This window comes from Heptranchias perlo, chromosome 32 (assembly GCF_035084215.1).
Source record: "Heptranchias perlo isolate sHepPer1 chromosome 32, sHepPer1.hap1, whole genome shotgun sequence".
NCBI lineage: Eukaryota > Metazoa > Chordata > Chondrichthyes > Hexanchiformes > Hexanchidae > Heptranchias > Heptranchias perlo.
This window is the reverse complement of record NC_090356.1, coordinates 7545136-7565978: the sequence shown is the minus strand read 5'-3', so window position 1 is coordinate 7565978 and position 20843 is coordinate 7545136. Positions and strand designations below refer to the sequence as shown.

Genomic DNA, 20843 nt, shown 5'->3' with positions numbered 1-20843 from the left:
AGGTTTAGGACCAATCGTTTATGGAGGTTACTTCAAGCAACAGCAGGTTTTCCAGGACAGCAAGTCAGTCAGGTCCCTGTACACCTTACTTCAAAGATGGTGTTGCACTTACCTTTAATGGAATTTAAAAGTCAAATCGATCTCAAGATGCTTGAATGTGAGGCAGTCAAAACAAGCTGGAATTATTTTAATATAGTGGGAAAGTCAAGCTGAGCTGGGGTCAGTACTCTTCCACTTAAAGCAGCAAGAAAGAAGCAATCCTGATTGTCGGACTGGAACAGCTTAGCCTTTCAATGTGGTAAAAATGAACTGAGTTCTCTGATTTTATTATCATCCACCAAAGAGTGACGGGTGATAATAGTTCGCAATGAACTCTGATGTATACTGTGTGCTCTTAGCGACCGGTGTGGTTGTCACCGTTTCCAGCCGTGGAAATTACGGAACGTTGTGGTAAATAGAGGGGTCCAAACCATCACCAAAATACATCAATAATATTTTCATACAAATGGAAGACTTGATATCAAGAAGAGCCTGCGTGCAAACAACTGTCAACTCAGAGTCAGCAACCCCACTGATGACAGAGCTAAATTGATCTTCTACACTGAAAAGTACAATAATATGCGTTTACTTTCTGCAAGCATTTCAAGTGTAGCTCCCTGCTTCCAGACCAAGAGGCCTAGCTCCAGACATAAATCTCTGGATTTGAGGTCTGGAACATAGGAAAAGCCCCTCGAGTCTCTTCCGCCATTCAATTCGATCCTGGCTGACCTATACCTTAACTCCATTTACCCACCTTGGTTCTGTAACCCTTAATACCCTTGCCTAACAAAAATCTATCAATCTCAGTTTTGACATTTTCAACTGACTCCCAACCTCAACAGCGTTTTGGGGGAAGAGAGTTCCAGATTTCCATTACCCTTTGTGTGAAGAAATGCTTCCTGACATCACACCTGAATGGCCTAGCTCTGATTTTAAGGTTCCGCCCCCTTGTTCTGGACTCTCCCACCAGAGGAAATAGTTTCTATCTATCTATCTACCCTATCAAATCCTGCTGTGGTTTGATTTTGTAACAAGTGCATATAGGCACATATCTATCAGTTTACAGTATCTGTGAGCTTGGATGGTCATCACTGTTCCATGCCTTGCTGTTGAAAACGAATTGACAGCACCATCCTATTAATGCAGCCTTTGTACAAGCTCTAATTTTGTGCTGCTCTTTCCTCCTCCCTCGTTGTTTCTAATTCTTCTTGGAAGTGAGGTCCGGACTGTGACTAGCTGCAATGCCCTTGTTTCCATTTGTTCCCATGTTTTGCTGAATGGTAGATGGTAAATTTTCATTCTGGAACATCTCATGAAAAACTGAGCAGAAAATAACAGGATACATGTCCTGCATGTTCTTCTTCCTCACTGTGTTGAAATCAAGAATGATTGGAGCATCTCTTATTCTGGCTATTTATTTTTCCCCAGGCACTTAAATTATGGAATTCCTTAGCTCCCTCAGTCTTCCCTTCCTCCTTTTAAATTCAGCACCACTCTGACTATTACTCAATTTACCTGGATGTTGCTGCCACTGTTTTAAACTTTGACCCTTTCTGCCCCATACGGGCCTTGACCTGTCACCTGGACACCCCAAAAGAAAAGCTACATAATGGGCAGGACGCAGGTGTCTTCAGTACAGTATTTTCTTTATTGGGACCTAGTGCAAACTTATTACTGTGTGGTCTGTGAATATAAACATAGGTCTTAATATTAAACTTTATGAATATTAGCATATGAAGGCTTAAAATATTTGAAAGAAATTCCCTTGTCTGTTATTTTAATGGAACAATTGACTTGTTTTGTCTGCACTTATTGGCACAGCATAATTTCAATGCCGTGGAGTCTAGAATGAGAAAGGACATTTCAGGGCATTAAGCCCACCCCTAACTGACCGGGTACAATATGCACTATCATGGACTCTCTCTAACTCATTTATTGACTGGGGAGGGAGTGAGAGTGGAAGAGAGGGGAAATGGCAAAAGATAAAACCCTCAAGAAGATAAACACTCCAGTGGAATTTCTACAGATCCCATTTAATTTAGGTCGAAACTCCAACACATTTATCTTTCCCTCCCCAATTGACCTAAGCCCCACCTGGCAAGGATACCTTGTGCCTTGTCAGTAAGTGATCGTACTCAAATGCACCAGAACGTGTTCGTCCCACAGTGTATGTATTTGAAATTGCCGGGTACTTTGTATTGTACTCTGCATTAGCCCATAAACTGAGAAAGTGTGTGAATTGTTGAATAACTATAAAACACCCAGCTTTTGATAGCAATTACCAGTGGTTTCCATTAGATGGTAGTATAGATTCTCAGTGACTATGGGAGATTTTAAGAGTCTCCAATCAGGATATTCATTCACAGGCTTCATGTTCTCATGGCAACGAGTTGTCTCTTTTATATATTTTGCATATATTAATTTTGGGTTTATACAAAAAAGCACCCAAATTAAGTTGCAAATTAATACAGCTCTGTAATTTAGGCCTTGAAATCTTGCAGTACGATGTTGATGTAATGTGTTACACTTAATGGGAACGATTATAACATTGAAAAACGGGTGAGTTGGGGACGGGGGGCATTCAAAATTGCAACCATTTCAGATCCGCCCCCAACCCGCCTTTTCACCGGGGCGGGACGAAGGGTGGGCAACCAACCCGCTCTCAGGAGACGGGTTGGCGACTAAAATCTTTCAAGGAGGCTGCGGGTTTCCATTTTTGCAGAATTTGCAATTTCAACCCCTGGGGGCCAGGATTTTCGGGCCTTCTCCTTCACGCCGCGTGAAATGTGGCGAGAAGGCCCGAAACTGCAAGTAAGTGCCTTTGTGGCACAGCTTGTGGGCCCGGAGGAGCAGGAGAGCTTCCCCCAGGCCCAACAGCCTACCTGCAATGATCCCCCAACGATCGTGAACCACCCCCCCCCCCCCCCCCCCACCCAATGATCGCTGACCCCCCCCCCTCCCAATCCCCGATTTCCCCCCCCCCCCCCCCCCAACGATTGTGGACCCCTGCAACGATTGTGGACCCCTGCGATGACCACCAATGCCCCCCCCCCAAATGATTGCGGACCCCCACGGTGACTCCGGTTCCGACACCCCCCCTCCCCGTGACTGACCCCCGAGCCCTCCCCCCATGACTGATTTCCTCCCCGTGACTCACCCCCACGCCCAGGGGTGCCCCCATGCTCCCCCGCACCTCCCCCCCTACCCCCCCCCCCCCCCCCCCGAGCCAATCCATACAATCAGAGACATACCTAAAGACTTATCAAATCGTCAAAATTGTAAGGATGTCCGGGAAACCCGTACTTCCAATTCGAGGTCAAAATCATGTTCAGCGTGTTTGTATGAAATTCCTTTCATCTGTTTCAGGTTCATGCCTCCATTAAAACTTTGGGCAAAGAATTCTTATAAATATGCAAGGTGTCCGTGCACTGATGTTTCACCATGGAATTTCAAGTCTGTGATCCCAATCAACTAAAATATGCACAATGCAAATATAATTCACACCTTCCTCCCTGCAGATTGTTCTGGGAGCTCTCGGCTGTGCATATTTCTTTAGTTGTTTAATGCGTACTTATAATGGAGGGCGTTCTAATCTCTAGCAACCTGGTCTTCGGTGTCTCACACTTCAAATTGCTGACTGTTACTCAGCTTGCTTGTGTGTTATTTGTTGTCGAGTCCCTTTTTTTAAAAACCATTATTAATGCTGTTTCTTACAACAGTATAAAGAATGTTGTTGTTTAAGCAAGTGTAGTTTGCTAGTATCGATGCTTTTTGCCATCCTTTCGATCAATACCTTGGTTCAATCTGTAGCACACTCATCTCTGTGTCAGAAAGTTGTGGGTTCAAGCCCCATTCCGACCTTTGTTTCCCCCCCCCCCCACCTCCCCCCAATCTCTCTCCCAACAGCCGATGAGGTCTCTTTCTCTTCCCCCCCCCCCCCCCCCCCCACCCTTCTCGGATGTGTAGCTCATCTTAACATGCATGATGAGACTGAAAGGTCAAGTTTCCTTTACAGCACATGCATACCAACTTGCATTTGTATAGCTTGTGCCTTAGGACATGCTGTACAAATGCAGGTTGGTGTACATGTGCTGTAAAGGAAACATGACCTTTCAGACTCATCGTGCACGTTAAGATGCTTTCTGTGGTGAAAAGAGCTGAAGGTGATGCTGAATGAAGTTATTTCATTCACAAAATACTGACGGCTATATCAGACATAACTGAAAATTGTATAACTCACTTTATATAATGGACAAATTTACTAATTAACTTTAAGGTCCTTGACCATTGCTGCAAATCCCTCCATGACCTTCTTCCTACCTATCTGAGTGATCTTCTCTAGTCAAACGTTCCTACACTATGTTCCTCTTGCTCTTACTGTTTCCCTACTCCCTCCACTGCACTTAAGGCCATCCTTTCAGGCACTACACCCATGCCCTCTGCAACTCTTTATATCCCTCCCTATCTACCTACCTTCTGAAATCCCTAAAACCCTTATTTTTGATGCTTTCAGTCTCTCCACGCTCCAAAAATATTTCTTCAATTTTTTTTTTCCTGATTGAATTTCATCTTTTCTACATTAAGTGTTCTGAGGTACTTTCTATTATGTGAGGAGTGCTGTGTAAATGTAAGTTGTAATATGAATTAGAATTTAGTAGAAAACAGTATTTCTTAGGATTTTGTTGCCAAGTTTCTTCCCTCGGTCTCTGCTGAAGGTGTTTAATTCGGCTTGAGGTTTAGATCCATGGGCACCAGTCATTCTCAGGTAACTCACCCACATTGCCTTTCTCCATGTATGAGCCTTAACAGTGAGAATAATTAGGCTATTCCACTGTGGACGGTATATTTGAGCTGATTCCACCCTCACCTGAGGTCATGTATAAATATTAGTCCGTTCATTGTTCTTTCTTTAAGAAGAAAGAAATTACATTTATATTGCAACTTATCACATCCTCAGGATATCCCAAAGTGCTTCATATCCAATTAATTACTTTTTGAAGTATAGCCACTCTTTTTCTGTAGGCAAATGCAGCAGCCAATTTGCATATAGCCCAATCCCACAAGCAGCAAATAAGATATCCACACACATGCATTTCCTAGCAGGTGTCACTGCATAGTAAAAGCAGGAACCCTGGCTGATCTCCTTCTCTTTAGCCCAGGGGTGCTGCAGCTAAGTGGACCATGCCGACTGTCTTCGCTTGGTATTTTGATAAATCTGCTAATAAATCGATTTATTTTGTGCACTGCTTAAGGCCCCATGATGTGCCATAGGGGCTGAAGGGTTTACTACAGCCTTAAAGAGTTAGCATCAGTTATGGAGCTTTTGGGCAGGTTCAGGTGCTGGATTAGTTTGGTTGGAGCTAGTGTACTGGCTGCAGGGGAACTTTACAGCAGTTGGGCCATGTACTGTGTGAAGTGTTGCAGTGCAGCACTGATGGAGTAGTTAGACGTTGAACATGCAGGTGATACTATTCTTATTGTGCATATACAAACACCACTGAAAAGATTTGTCACTTTTCACTGACAAATGTCCCTTTAAAAATGTAGACAGTATTCTATTTCAGTACATTGCTCTTAGCGAGCGCAAGCAAGTGCCCATGATATATAGAGAAAATAATCCATGCTGACCCAATCATGGTATACCTCCACATTACCTTGTGAGTTATACAGATGGATCACCGTGGAATATTTGTTAATTCCATAATGCCTGCTGTCTGCTGTGAATTGGGAAATTTATGCGGATCTAACTTTTTTGTGGCCGAGAGCTTTGGAGAAATTTCACACACACGTTTTACAACTGTAACGTGCGGATAAGATTATTACTGGGGCGAATATTTGTGTGAGAATTATTTTCACTATGAAAGATGCAGTTGCAAAATTCACAAAAATAACCAATTTTATGATATTTTGTGTTCAAGAGGAAAAAGCCCTTCCATTTGACTGGTTCAAAACTCGGGCATCTGTATCTTGTCCCATACTATGATCCACTCACTCATCACCTTGTCTTCACTGACCTATCAGTCCCCCAACAAGAATCAATTTAAAATACTTGTCCTCATCTTCAAATCGTTTCATGGTTTTGCCCCATCCTATCTCTACAATGTCCTCCAGCCTATACCCCTTCCTGAACACTTCAGTCTTCCAACTCTTTTGTGCAACCACCCATAACCCTCCCCCCCCCCCCACACTTTTCCCCACAATAGCTGGCAGAGCATACAGTTACCTCAGCCCTATTCTCTAGAACTCCCATTCTGAGCTTCTCCATCTCTTCACTTTTGAGAACCTTCTGAAAATCCATCTTTTCAAACACGCTTTCAGTCACCCCTCCTAATCTCTTCTTCCATGGCTTACTGACTGTTCCCTTATCTATTCCTATTTACTCCCTCCCCCACCCCCCCCCCAACTCTGTAAAATAGCTTGTATATTAAAGGTGTTATTTCAATGCAAATTATTGTTGACTGGCATTGGTGCCATCTTGGTCTCCAGCAGTTGAAAATAAAGACAGATAACTTGGGGAATGATATTACAGGGATCAGTGAAGATTCCACAATATGAAGTAGTTGTTACAGTGGCAGGAATGTTGAAGTCTCCCCCTCTGCCTGTCTGGACAACAGCAGCTTCTGATAGTTAGAAATGGCACATGAAAGAGAATTTCATTTGAAAAGTGAAGACTGCTATACAGATTCACACGAGAGAGAGAGAGACCAGAAGTAAGTAAGAGTGGGTTCATAATGAAGTAGGTTCATGCCTATAATTCCCTGTGACTGGTTGATCTTGGCCATGCCAAGGGGAGGGGGATAGAGGTTGGAGGCCCAGCACATCCACACAGGGAGCACAAACAAACTGCTTAATTTATTGTGGAAAGAAAGAAAAAAATTGCATTTATATAAACACATTTTCATAGCCTCAGAACGTTCTAATGTTTTTCATAGAAGGCTTGTGTTTCCTTTCAGAGAGATGAATTGTTACAGTGACGTTATATTCATTTAACCCAGGGTGCTTCAATTATTGTGCCAATTGAGCTGTGTTTTTACATTACAAGAGTGGAGAAAGGAAAGGAAGGAAAACTATCATTTATATCGCACCTTTCACGACCTCAGGATGTCCTAAAGTGCTTTACAGCCAACAAAGTACTTTTTGAAGTGTAGTCACTGCTGTAATGTAGGGCAACTGCAGACCTGTGGTTCTCCTGCCACTGGCTGCACTCCTAGGTTTAAATAGCAGGTACTGCCGGTAGCACACACCCATGAAGATATGGGCCAGGGAATCTACATTAGGTTAGGGTATCCGTTCCCACCAACTAAACACGGGAAGCTGATCTTGCTCATCCGTAGTACATAGCAGAACCCAATACGCCTATGGAGCCTAACACTTGGCTCTACTGTATAATGGGGAAAGAGCAGTGTATAAAGATTGCTCCTTTGAGTAAGGAATAAAAACAATGCTGTAAGTGTAAATGTCTCTTGTATTAACACACCTCCCTGATATTACTGGATTCAATAAGGTAGAAATTCCTATATGAATGGGTTTATATAAAATTGCTCTTTTTCCTCAATCCTTTCTTTCACTCAGTTCCCTGGTGGTATTATCAACAATGCTTTGTTTAATTTGAACAATGAAAAAAACTGCAGGAATTAAGTTAATAAATATCTCTATCACAGTTTGTTTTGAAGAGTAGGGATGGAGGGACTCGTTAAAGTGCTAAAAAGATAATTGAAATGTAGTTTGTAAGTCTGTAGTTTGGAATTCTTTATATCAAGCCACAGGCAACCCCAGAGCCCTGACAATCCAGTCCTCAATCCAGGCAATTCAGGGTGATCCGTGCTTATATTTTTAGTCACTGTTTTGTCCTCTTTGAATTTTGTGAGCCTGGAGTTTAAGAAAGGGCTATTTTTAGTCTTGTTGCCCCTTTGGTGGATGTATCCTAAATCAGAACACCAACAGCTTCAGATAGATGTATTTTAATGGGAACATGGATTTAAACTTTATGGGTAAGATTTTTCTCTTTGGCACTTGGGTGTAAATAATTGCCTGAGCAGAGCACAAAGAGATAAGTCAGACGGGTAGGATTTCGCGCCCAAGTGGAAAACCAGGCAGGCTCAGTTATGAACGTGAGATCCTCCTTGCCCCATTTTCCTCTATGCACTCTGCCCAGGTGACTAATTATGCCCAAGCACCATGGGCAAAACTCTGCGCCAATAAATGGCTCTTTGGTCTGCATCTACGTGGCCCATGGAGACAAAACTCGCGCAACATGCTTTATTTAGTTAAAATTTGCTGGCAACTATTTAGTAAGGAGGTTTATGCTGCCTTTACAGCTTTGAACAAAGTATAATTAAACCGTGATGCGCTTTGGCACTGCTTCATGACCAAGAAATTTTAAAATTCTCATCCTTGTGTTCAAATCCCTCCATAGCCTTGCCCCTATCTATCTCTGTAACCTCCTCCAGCCCCACAACCTTCCAAAATCTCTGCGTTCCTCCAATTCTGGCCTCTTGCACATCCCCGATTTCCTTCGATTCCCCCATCGGTGGCCGGGCCTTCAGCTGCCTAAGCCCTAAGCTCTAGAATTCCATTGCCTCTCTACCTCTCCTCCTTTTAAATCGCTCCTTTAAACCTACCTCTTTGACCAAGCTTTTGGTCACGTGTCCTAATATCTCCATATGTGGCTCGGTGTCAAATTTTGTCTGATAATGCTCCTGTGAAGCGCCTTGGGATGTTTTACATCATTATAGGCGCTCCATAAATGCATGTTGTTGTTGCTAGAGCTTGTGAATGTCACTCGCCTGGTGTGACACACGTTGATATTGCTGGTGATAACCGTCCTGCTGTATATCTGACAGGCCTCTTTGAGCAGATGGCAGGTAGCTGAGGTTTTCTACATGAGAAAGCAAAATTGATTGCTCCACGTTACCATTTCACTTACATCTTCACACAATGAGACTTTTGAATAAAATAGCTGGACCTGCTGAGCCCCATTAGCCAGGTGTTGCACCTCCTGACATATGCAGTTAACTTGGGCCATTCTGATAGGCTTCGAGATAGCTTCCAGGAAGTGACATGTGATGAAGAATAAATGTGGAGAGAAAAGGCATATACCAGTGTTGTCACTAGCATTTCAGTAAAGCATAACGGTAAGCATGTAAAATCTTCATATTATGGCCACTTTTGAAACGTGGAAAAACACTTGGTTGTATGATTACAGTGGCTGTCTGTTCAAATTGGGTTGCGTCGGGAGAGAGCATTTTTAGACTACAACACAAGGGTGAAGTACTTGTGGTTACAGATCTGTGGTTGGTGGTGGGAATGATTTTGAGGCAATGAATTTAGAATTTCTCACAACACATTGCCAAATTAATAAATCATGTTGGCAAAGTGTATTGGTACTAATATGCTAAATAAACCTAGTGACAACAGTAATATACAGATAGCGATTCGCCTGGCAATATGCGATTGCAGCCTCACTGTTTGAAAAACACACTGAGTACAGCTGTCTGTGGACGTGATGAATGGTGACCTCCTGTAACTACAGCAGTTATATGGGAAGATGCTTACCGTAGAACACAGAAAAATGCCCCAGATTGTAGCATTCTGAGACAATTCTCTGGTGAACTCTGGCAATTTAATTTTAGGCTGAGGCACTCGAGAAGCATTATGTTGAGAAGAAAAGTACTCATCTTTTTCATCTTTAATAGCTTTGGTTGGTTTACTTGTGTTGCTGAAGCAGTAAATAAAGCTGAAGTGTTATTTTCTGTAATGGGTGCTTTTCCTGCTACTACATAATAATATCTATCAGCTGCAGAGAAAGAACATGTTTCTGATACACGGTTTGCCCAGGCATTCTTTCCATAATGACAACAACTTGCAATTGTAACCAAAAGCTTAGTCAAAGAGGTAGGTTTTAAGGAGCATCGTAAAGAGAGAGGTAGAGAGATGCAGAACTTTAGGGAGGAAATTCCAGAGCTTGGGGCCTAGGCAGCTGAAAGCACAGCAGCCAGTGGAGGGGCAAAGGAAATTGAGGTGCACAAGAGGCCAGAATTGGAGGAGTGCAGAGGGGTCTTGGAGGGTTGTAGGGCTGGAGGAGGTTACAGATATAGGGAGGGGCAAGGCCATGGAGGGATTTGAACACAAGAATGAGAATTTTAAATTTGAGGCGTTGTTGGATTGTTATGGTGCTCTGTGCATTTCGCCACCCTTCCAATCACTCTACTGCACTGTTTATAGCTAGCCCCTCAACCTCTTTCATACTGCGGCTCCATGTGTCCAGCTAGCCCCTCCAATCACTCTACTGCACTGTTTATAGCTAGCCCCTCAACCTCTTTCATACTGCGGCTCCATGTGTCCAGCTAGCCCCTCCAATTACCCTGCTGTACTGTTGCACAGTCAATCCCAACCTTCTCTGTTGTGCTGTGATGTAGAATCATACAGTACAAAAGGAGGCCATTCAGCCCATCGTGCCTGTGCCGGCTGTTTGAGAGAGCTATCCAATTAATCCCACTCCCCTGGTCTTTCCTCATAGCTCTGAATTTTTTTTCCCTTCAAGTATTTATCCAATTCCCTTTTAAAAGTTACTATTTAATCTGCTTCCACCACTCTTTCAGGCAGTACATTCCAGGTCATAACAACTGCTGAAACCACTTTGCTGTACTGTTATAAACCTGCTCTGCTAATATATAACCAGCTGGGGTACATATTCTGCAGTTACCACTGTGGTATATACCCGTCTGCTGTGGTTCCCTCATTATCCACATTCCTAGTCAATCTGATGCATTGTTTCATTTAGATGTAGTATTTCTGTAGCGCCCACAGTAAGAATAAACGCTGCTATGTTGGCACTTGTTTAATTAGGATTCCGGGAGACTGGCCTCATACTTACACTACTAAATCCAGCTGTTTTATCCTGGTAGCAGTCTCATAGACTCATATTTTTTGGTTTATGGTTCTGCCCCCAGCATAATGGAGATGAATTGAGCAGTGTAAGTACTGACTAGCTCACTGATGCTGGTCTCCTAGAATCCAACTTTAACAAGTGCAGTTAAACATTTCTAATGTTTTAATAAATCCAGTATTCATAGAATTATATAGAATTTACAGCACAGAAACAGGCCATTTGTCCCAACTGGTCTATGCCAGTGCTCCACACGAGCTTCCTCCCACCTTACTTCATCTCATCTTATCAGCATATCCTTCCATTCCTTTCTCCCTCATGAGCTAATCTAGCTTCCTTTTAAATGTATCTATGCTATTCACCTTAACTATTCCCTGTGGTAGCGAGTTCCATATTCTAACCACTCTCTAGGTAAAGAAGTTTCTCCTGAATTCCCTACTGGATTTATTCATGAATATCTTATATTTATGGCCCCTAGTTTTGGACTCACCCAACAAGTGGCATTTGTATGTAATAAAGATAGAACTTGCACTTTTATAGTGCCTTTGAATTACTTTTTTTTTGAAGTATTGTTTTGTATGAAAATGCAGTGCCCAAATTGTGCACAGCAATGTACTGCAAATAGCAATTTAAATAAATGACCAGTTAATCTATTTTGGTGGTCTTGGCTAAGGGATGGATGTTGCCCTGGATGCTCTTCTTCAAACAGTGCCGTGGGCTCTTTTACGTTCAACTCAACAGGAAGACATGGCCTCTGTTTTAATATCACATCTGGAAGACAGCACCTCCAACAGTGCAGCACTCCCTCAGTGCTGACTGAAGTGTCAGCCTAAATTATTTGCTCATGTACTGGAGTGGGATTTGAACTCCAAACGTTCTGATTCAGGTGAAAGTGCCAGCACTGAATGAGTCGGTCCCTTTGATGATTACATTGATGCAGATGTGATTCCAGTGCCGTGACAGTTGCATTGCATGTCCGTCTAATACTATGGTGTTACTGGTAGCACGGAGAACAGTGTTAGAGTTCTGAGGAGTGATTGACTTACCATAAATTGGTGCTAGATTTGTTGGATTAATTAGTGATGTTGGACCAGTAAATTAGAAAGAAATCCAGACTGATGCTTGCTTCTGTAGGTAAAAGAAAAACAAACATAGTTCGATCAGAGGGGCTGTTGCTGGGTGTGTTGTTGGTGGTCAGCAAGTTTATCTTCTCTGCTTTCGTTTCAGGAACGCTGCGTGGCTGTACTGGCTCGTGTGGAGCGCACGGACTTCCTCTCGCCAATGTCCATTGGGGAAGTGGCTCATGTCAGTGCTGAGATAACCTACACGTCAAAGCACTCTGTTGAAGTCCAAGTAAACGTAATGGCCGAAAATATTATTAAAGGTAGGGAAAATGGCACATTTTCATTATAAACTGTATATAATAACTATATATGTTATGTATGTGTGTATGTAACATGTATAGTTATTATATATACTGCCTGTTATTTCTCGTAATTGGCTGCAAATTATTGTTTGGTAAACATCTATTTATAATTCTTTATGGTTGGGTACATTGGGACACATGATACCTCAAATGTCGAGCTTTATTCTCACAGATTATCATGTTACCTGGACCCCTCTCAATGATATGACTACTTTGAAATCATTCCTGGAAATTCATTATTCTTTATTTGAAGAGGACCCCTATAACCACAGAAGGAGCTCTGATTTCTCCACCATATGTTGTGAATTGAGCCTTATCTGCCTCCAGAGGTGACTGGCTATTGGGAATCAAGTATTAATTTATGAAGCTGTTTTGGCCCAGGTTATTACTTGCTGAATGAATGTTGGAGCTAATGTGATTTTTCTTTTTATTTCTTTGTCCTTTTCATAAAACCCATCTTGTATTTTTTTTAATGTTTTACTTGAACAAAAAATGCACACCAAAAAATCTTTGAAAATTATTTTCTAATAGATTTAATACTGTGCCCATATTTTTTCTAATTAATTGATGTGGTTGTTTATATTTAACACTTCAGATGCCACTTCCTTTCAGTGGTGCCCGAACTGTGTGCTCTACTGGGCTACTGAATGTGTGCCTAATGTCCTGAAAAAAACATGATGTGGAGATGCCGGTGATGGACTGGGGTTGACAATTGTAAACAATTTTACAACACCAAGTTATAGTCCAGCAATTTTATTTTAAATTCACAAGCTTTCGGAGGCTTCCTCCTTCCTCAGGTGAACGAAGGAAGGAGGAAGCCTCCGAAAGCTTGTGAATTTAAAATAAAATTGCTGGACTATAACTTGGTGTTGTAAAATTGTTTACAACTGAAAAAACATGATAGATTTGACCTTGTTTCAATGACATGACCAATTCACGCTACAATGTCCATAGGTTATATAGAATGTTCTTCCGATCATTTCCCCTGAGTTGAGTTAAGTTACACTGATTCAAAGTGAAATGTTGGCAAGAAGTCCAAAGAGAGAGTTGCATTGGCATGGTCGCTGTTTCACTGTGCTGGCAGCAGATGGTAAGACAGGTGGTTCTGGGATAGGCACTGAACAAAGAAAAGGGTTAAGAACATTTCAACTGTTGGGTCTTCTTCAGGTGCAACCTGCAGGAAAGGAAGACGACAAAATGCTGAGATGTGGAGCAGAGTGAAAAGACAAGGATGTAATCAAAGAATAGGGTTTAATTACTTTGTGCTATTTTTGTCGAACTGGTTAATACCTTGAAGTTCAAGTCTAGCTTGCACTATTTAATGACGATTACGGTAGCACATAGGGGATACTAAATCCCAATATGTGAAATAATAAATGACTTGAACATATAAACTAGATAAATGAGGTTGTAATTGGTATAATGAGGGAAGGGAAGGTGTAATGAACATAATAAGGAAGAATTAGTTTGTGAGAAAAACTGAGAGAAGGAAGATAGAGGAGAAACACAGATAAGGATGGGGGACTGTAGGAGGCTGAGAAGATTGCTCATTTTATTAATTCACTGAGCAACTCTCCTTGAGAAGAGAATTTCAAAACATTATTGTCTTATATTTTGGAGCAAATTTTACTTTCATGGAGATGCATGACTTTCCTCATCTCATGCTGCACCCTTTTCCAAATGCCTGATAATTTCAGAGCAAAGTCTTTGGCTAGGACAACAACGGAAATCAAACTTTGGCATGACTTCTCCACCGGTCACTGTTCCAAGCAGGATCAATAACATATTCCACTCAAGACTATCATTACTTTGGAAACAAACCATTATGTCGTGCTCTTCAAATGATTCTGCACCTTTTAACATGTTGAGAGGGAGACAAAAATCTTTGTAGACTTAAAATATTTATTCTTCAAAAGATCACTCTAAATGGCCGGTATAATTATATCAATCCAGTTCGTAGGGAAATATAAGATCTTACTGGGTGATGGTGGGGGACAATGTGGGGAGGGGGGTGGTGTTAATTTTTATGAGTACACACTGCCAGCAGTGCAAATCGAAAGTTTAGGTGCTCACAAATTTCTGATTTTTGTTGCAGGCAAGTTTCTCAAAGCCAGACAACTCTGCTTGAGTTTTTAAAAAAAAATTGGATAGCTGAAATTAAATCTCTTAAGCTTTGTTTCCCCATGTTCTACATTAAGATAGCATAGCTAGGATTGTACTCCTTTGGAAGCCTCTTCACTACAGGCCTTTTCTATATCCCTGATTTTGTGAGGCCCTTTCAATAGCGTGGGGCCTTGCAGGCAATGGGCGTGAGTGTGAAATTGGGCTCACAACACCGATTTTCTGATGGCGATTTTGGTGGTTGAAGGAGGCATGTGCAGCCTCTCCTAAGCTGCTGATGTATTCAAATAAGATTCCATGTTGAATTTCACATGTTCAGGCAAGGCTCCACCTGTAGCTTTAGCCTTGCTCATAAAACCTGGCCGCATTAGTGCTAAACCTACCAGGCCAGGAAAAACTGAAAATGCTGGAAATCTGAAAATAAAAAACAAAAGTGATGAAAATACACTGCAGGTAAGTCAGCATCTGTAAAGTTTTGGGTGTGCACCCTTCATCCGCATCTGCTTAGTACTCCTTCTGGAAGGTACGTTGCCAACCTTCCAGTCTGGGACCCAAACATAGTGCTAGAGCAATTCAAAGTACATCTCTATCAATTTGAATTAGCAGTAATATGTGATATGATATTTCTGCCTTGGACCTTGGTATTGCTTTTTGGCATAATATCAGTTGAACACATTAGCAAACTTTGAGCTCTCTTCATTGATTTTCCACTTTTACAGATATTTAATGTCTGACCCCAAATCATCTCCACCTTTCATCTCAATAAATTCACGATACTGCAGCATTTGTATTCTCCTCCACGCACACCTAACCTTGAGCCTAAGATGCATTTCTTCAACGTTTACAATGCTGCTTGCTTTTGTGTTGACTATATTGAGTCCTAATGGCCTTCACATTTGTTCTTTGTCTACAATAAAGGAGGCAAAGTAGGCTACCCATTCACCGAACAGCAGAACACAAACAGATTATAGAGTATATTTCCTTAACACACTCTCTCTGGTTTGTCCATGAGGGTTAGTTACCAGAGGAATAACTTCCTCGTCTGCAGTGAAAGAAGTATGTAGGGCAGACACAAGATCCTCTTTGCATTCATTCTCTAAATGTTGCTTATCAGATCCCATTGGGAAAGGCATGTCTATTGCCTTCTGTAAATAGTTTTCCTGCAACATGTGTTGTTATACAATTCAAGGTCACTCTTGTCTGTCTCTTTGGGGAAATTTTCACATGTATTTATTCGTTGCAGCCCTTCATCTTAGTAGTACTTTGGGAATGTGCACATAAGTCAGTGCCTGTGAAGATGTGACCTGTAGAGGTACCTGTATGGCAAAATATTTTCCTAGTATAACCCTTGCTGTTTGAATGCACTACATATGATTTGATATTAAACACAATGTTTTCTATGAATTTGTGTGTAAAAGGAAGTGCACTGAATGAAAGTTGCAAAAAGATTCTGATCTGCAATTGTTCAATCTTTATCATGGCTACAAGCTTCCATGCAGGAACAGAAAGATGTGTCTCTGTGGCAGTGCTCAATCATTCAGTGACCTCACAATGGGCAGGGGGTGGTTTAGAACAATCAAGAGCATCTCTCTAGAGTTGGCCACTCACAGCAAGTGAAAAAAGTGCAGCAGAGGCATCAGAAATCCTTTCTCCAACATACATTGACAACAAAGTGTTAAGGCATTTTGGGAGAAAGATCTGCTCTGTGCAGTGTGTGCAACAACATTGTAAATCTGTTTATAAGGAACAGGCAGAGAAAATCTTCCCCCTCTGCTTTTCTCAGCGGGTAGGAGGTGTTTTTACAATGACTTACATTTCTACAATAATCTTCATTATACAGAGAGACATCTTAGAATGCTTTACAGATTGAGGGATGAGTAGGCAACAAGCAGGAGGGAAAAGGGAAAGAAAATGGGGGTGGTGAAAGCACGATCAACGGTAAAGGTTTTATAAGGCCTTTAAAAGCAGAGGGAGATGAGAAGGTGAGGTGCTGAGAGAGGTAGCTGTACAGAGCTGGGTCATAGTGGTTGAAGGAATAGCCACTGATAGTGCAAAGATTCGCAGGGAATCAGAAGTAAGCCAATGTCAGGGGGGCAAAGAATGTATGCAGTGACATAAGGCTGAAAGAGATCACAGAGGTAGGAAGGAATGATGCCGTGGAGGAATTTGAAAATGAGGACAAAGAGAAAAGTTAATTCTCTGGGTCACATGAGCCAGTGGGGCTTGGCGATGACAGGAGAATTGGAGATGCGGGCTTTAGTGTGGGTGAAACATAGCATTCTGGTTTACTTGTAGCTTATGAAAGATGGAAGTAGAGAGACTGGCAAAGAGAGCACTGGAGAATTTCAGTGCCAGAGAGGGATAGATATGGACACGGTGGCCATTGTTTTAGAGATGAAAGAAAGTGATCTTAGTACTGGATCAGATGTGGTGGAGGACGCTGAACTCTGGTTTGAACGGTACGCTAAGGCCCTTCACCTGTGGACTTAGTCTGAGAGGCCAGTTAAAGAGGTTGATCGAGTCGAGGCCAGAGATGCTTATCTGTTTTGCGGAAGCTAAAGAGGATGGCTTCACGTTCGCTGTCTTTTTAGCTGGAGGAAGTTCTGGCTCCAGCAGATATTCAGTTTGGACAGGCAGTTGGTGAGAGTCCAGTTAGCCCTAGGGCTAATAGAAAAGGTGGAGATATAGAGCTAAGTGTGGTCAGCATACCGTGAAAGCTGAACTTGTGGTTCTTAATGGTTCTGCCGAGGGTTGGTATCTAATTGATGAAGAGTAGGAGACAAGGTTGAAGTCCTGGATCAGAGAGATTCCCTCTAAGTCCAAACAATATGGTTTCCTGTGACATTAATACCATTTAGCCCCTCGATATACAACTGGCAATGGCGTCTGAGAGTGTGGGGCAGTACAGGGAGTAAGGCAGAAATGGCTGATAGACATATGCACGAGGTCATTGGCATAGCACAAAATGGCTGAGTGGCAGGAACCCCTTTTAATTTTTTTAAATTCATTCATGGGATGTGGGCGTCGCTGGCCAGGCCGGCATTTATTGCCCAGCCCTAATTGCCCTTGAGAAGGTGGTGGTGAGCCGCCTTCTTGAACCGTTGCAGTCCGTGTGGTGAAGGTTCTCCCACAGTGCTGTTAGGAAGGGAGTTTCAGGATTTTGACCCAGCGAAGATGAAGGAACGGCGATATATTTCCAAGTCGGGATGGTGTGTGACTTGGAGGGGAACGTGCAGGTGGTGTTGTTCCCATGTGCCTGCTGCCCTTGTCCTTCTAGGTGGTTGGAGGTCACGGATTTGGGAGGTGCTGTCGTAGAAGCCTTGGCGAGTTGCTGCAGTGTATCCTGTAGATGGTACACACTGTAGCCACGGTGCGCCAGTGGTGATGGGAGTGAATGTTTAGGGTGGTGGATGGGGTGCCAATCAAGCGGGCTGCTTTGTCCTGGATGGTGTCGAGCTTCTTGAGTGTTGTTGGAGCTGCACTCATCCAGGCAAGTGGAGAGTATTCCATCACACTCCTGACTTGTGCCTTGTAGATGGTGGAAAGGCTTTGGGGAGTCAGGAGGTGAGTCACTTGCTACAGAATACCCAGCCCCTGACCTGCTTTTGTAGCCACAGCGTTTATGTGGCTGGTGCAGTTAATTTTCTGGTCAATGATGACCCCCAGGATGTTGATGGCAATGGTAATGCCGTTGAATGTCAAGAGGAGGTGGTTAGACTCTCTTGTTGGAGATGGTCATTGCCTGGCACTTGTCTGGCGTGAATGTTACTTGCCACTTATCAGCCCAAGCCTGGTTGTTGTCCAGGTCTTGCTGCATACGGGCACGGACTGCTCCATTATCTGAGGGGTTGCGAATGGAACTGAATGCTGTGCAATCATCAGCAAACATCCTCATTTCTGTCCTTTATGAGGAGGGACGGTCAATGAAGAAGCAGTTGAGGATGGTTGGGCCTAGGACACTGCCCCAAGGAACTCCTGCAGCAATGTCCTGGGGCTGAGATGATTGGCCTCCAACAACCGCTACCATCTTCCTTTGTGCTAGGTATGACTCGAGCCACTGGAGAGTTTTCCCCCTGATTCCCATTGACTTCAATTTTACTAGGGCTCCTTGGTGCCACACTCAGTCAAATACTGCTTTGATGTCAAGGGCAGTCACTCTCACCTCACCTCTGGAATTCAGCTCTTTTGTCCATGTTTGGACCAAGGCTGTAATGAGGTCTGGAGCCAAGTGGTCCTGGCGGAACCCAAACTGAGCATCGGTGAGCAGGTTATTGGTGAGTAAGTGCCACTTGATAGCACTGTCGACGACACCTTCCATCACTTTGCTGATGAATGAGAATAGACTGATGATTCTTATTCTAGAATCAGTCATTAATTGCGTATTGAATCAGAAAATAGTGCAATCAATATTTACAGAATAAATCTCAATGGGTTCATGTCTATTAAAGTTTAATTTGGGAGGTGACTGTTGAAAACTTGTACTGGAACTGTACACTCCTGAAGTGTAGAGAACTTTCCAGTTTGTGATTAGATGATTGTCTCCTGAGAATGGGATAGATTATTGTATTTTTATTGTCGAAAACCGGTGAGTGGCAAGGTTGAAAAGTGTAGGACAGAAGACAGAGTAAAGCAAGAAGTAGTGAAGTAGTAATTAGTTGCCAGCAAGCTTGTGTTTTCAAAGTCTGTAGAGTTTTGGAGGAAAGGAAAATAAGGAATTCTGCTGTTTGAAGACACAGGGAGGCGGGAATGCCTGTAGGACAGCATGTTTGAAACTCAGGAGGAACAAGAGAGGAACCTTTACAAGAGCAATCGCCATAGCAGAACAAATTGAAAAGAAACAAGAAAGGTTCTGATAGAGATGCTAGAATGAAAGAAAGACCATCCATCAAATGATAAACTATTAATGCATACTTTCACCTTTTTGAAATGTCTGTGTTTAGAAACTGCAGTATTCTGTTTTTCAAATGATATAATGAGGTGACATGGTGACTAACAGAAATGGGGCATGTTTCTGTAATTAAATTAGAAAGAGGCTGTGCAGTTTATACGTTTACAAGAAAATGAATGATGAGTCCATGCAACACCCCTTCTTTCCATGGGCATATTAAGATCGTAAAATCTCTACTGCTGGCTCCAGTACAACACATTGAAAAATTGAGTTGGCTTGGCTCCTGCAGTTAATCACCTACCTTATGTCAGGTTTGCTTGTGTACTTTGACCCAATCCATGAATCAGCTGTGCTCATTTACTCTGCTCCAGCCTCTGTGTCAGACCTTCCTTTCCTTGACATGCTATCTCAGCCTCTAAGGTAGGTCATTAATGAGTCAAATATTGTACATGTATTACCATTTATATAAAACAGCTGAAAATGGAACATTGTCTACATTTTGTAAAGGAACATCATCGTCATCACTGAAAAGTATTTGACAAACTTTTCTGGTGGTGTTCGTACAGATGAAATATGATGGGGATGGGATCGGATTCACATATAAATCCCGTCTGCAGTTGAATAACCCGCCGATTCTCACTGTCGAGACTTAATGGAGAAATGCCAAATGGATGAGATACCCCAGATGAAGTAAGCACCTCCAGCAGAGACAGAGGAGAGAGAATAGGCTAAACCTGCCCAAAAAAAATTTTTAAATCACAAAGGGAATACGTCTTTCCAATAAAATCTAATTTGTTCATTTATTACAGCAACTTGTATTTTACAGCAATCCTCACTTAAAAGAAAATGCCTCAATATGCTTAATGAGGTAGAAAAGGGGGAAACATTTTTGTGGAGGGGGGTGTTGAGAGGTAAGAGAGGAGTTTTTAGGAGGCTTCTGAAAATAGGTAGGGTGGGAGGTAGCTAGCAAGGCAGAGATTTTGGGAGAGAATTGCTGAGGGCAAGTGGTGTAATGACTGAAAGGCCAGCCACCAGCGGTGGAGTGGGCAAGAAGCAGTGATCGTAAGAGGAGGAGAGGGTGTGTGTCGAGATGTCCGGCTAGAGAAGATCGGTAAGATAGGTTGGGATTTGAAAAGAAGGACCAAGATCCTGAAGTCAATTTTACTAAAACTATCAATCAGAAAGGTCAGGCATATACTTTTCAGTTATCGTGGGTATAGTTATCAGTGTTCTTTCAATGAAATAACTTGATTCATTATCATTTTCAGCTTTTTTGACTACAGGAGTGACAACACTGCAAGGACCCATTTTCTTTATGCTTTTTATTACAGGAACAACTTGCAGGAAAGTGGAGTTGAGGTCAAAGATCAGCCATGATCTTACTGAATGGCGGAGTAGGCTTGAGGGGCCGTATGGCCTACTCCTGTTCCTATCTCTTATGTTCTTATGTATTTGTACAGCACCCTTAGCGATGCAAGTCA

General features: G+C 42.4%; 1 protein-coding gene across 5 annotated transcripts in view; it reads left to right on the top strand.

Annotated features, from left to right (window-relative positions):
* The window catches only part of acot7 (acyl-CoA thioesterase 7), a 189537-nt gene that overhangs the window by 35978 nt on the left and 132716 nt on the right, over nucleotides 1-20843 (top strand). For all 5 annotated transcript variants that reach the window (XM_067970274.1, XM_067970278.1, XM_067970275.1 and 2 more), the window contains exon 3: nucleotides 12155-12311. In XM_067970274.1, the coding sequence (XP_067826375.1) occupies nucleotides 12155-12311 (157 nt within the window). The remainder of the gene's footprint in view (nucleotides 1-12154; nucleotides 12312-20843) is intronic.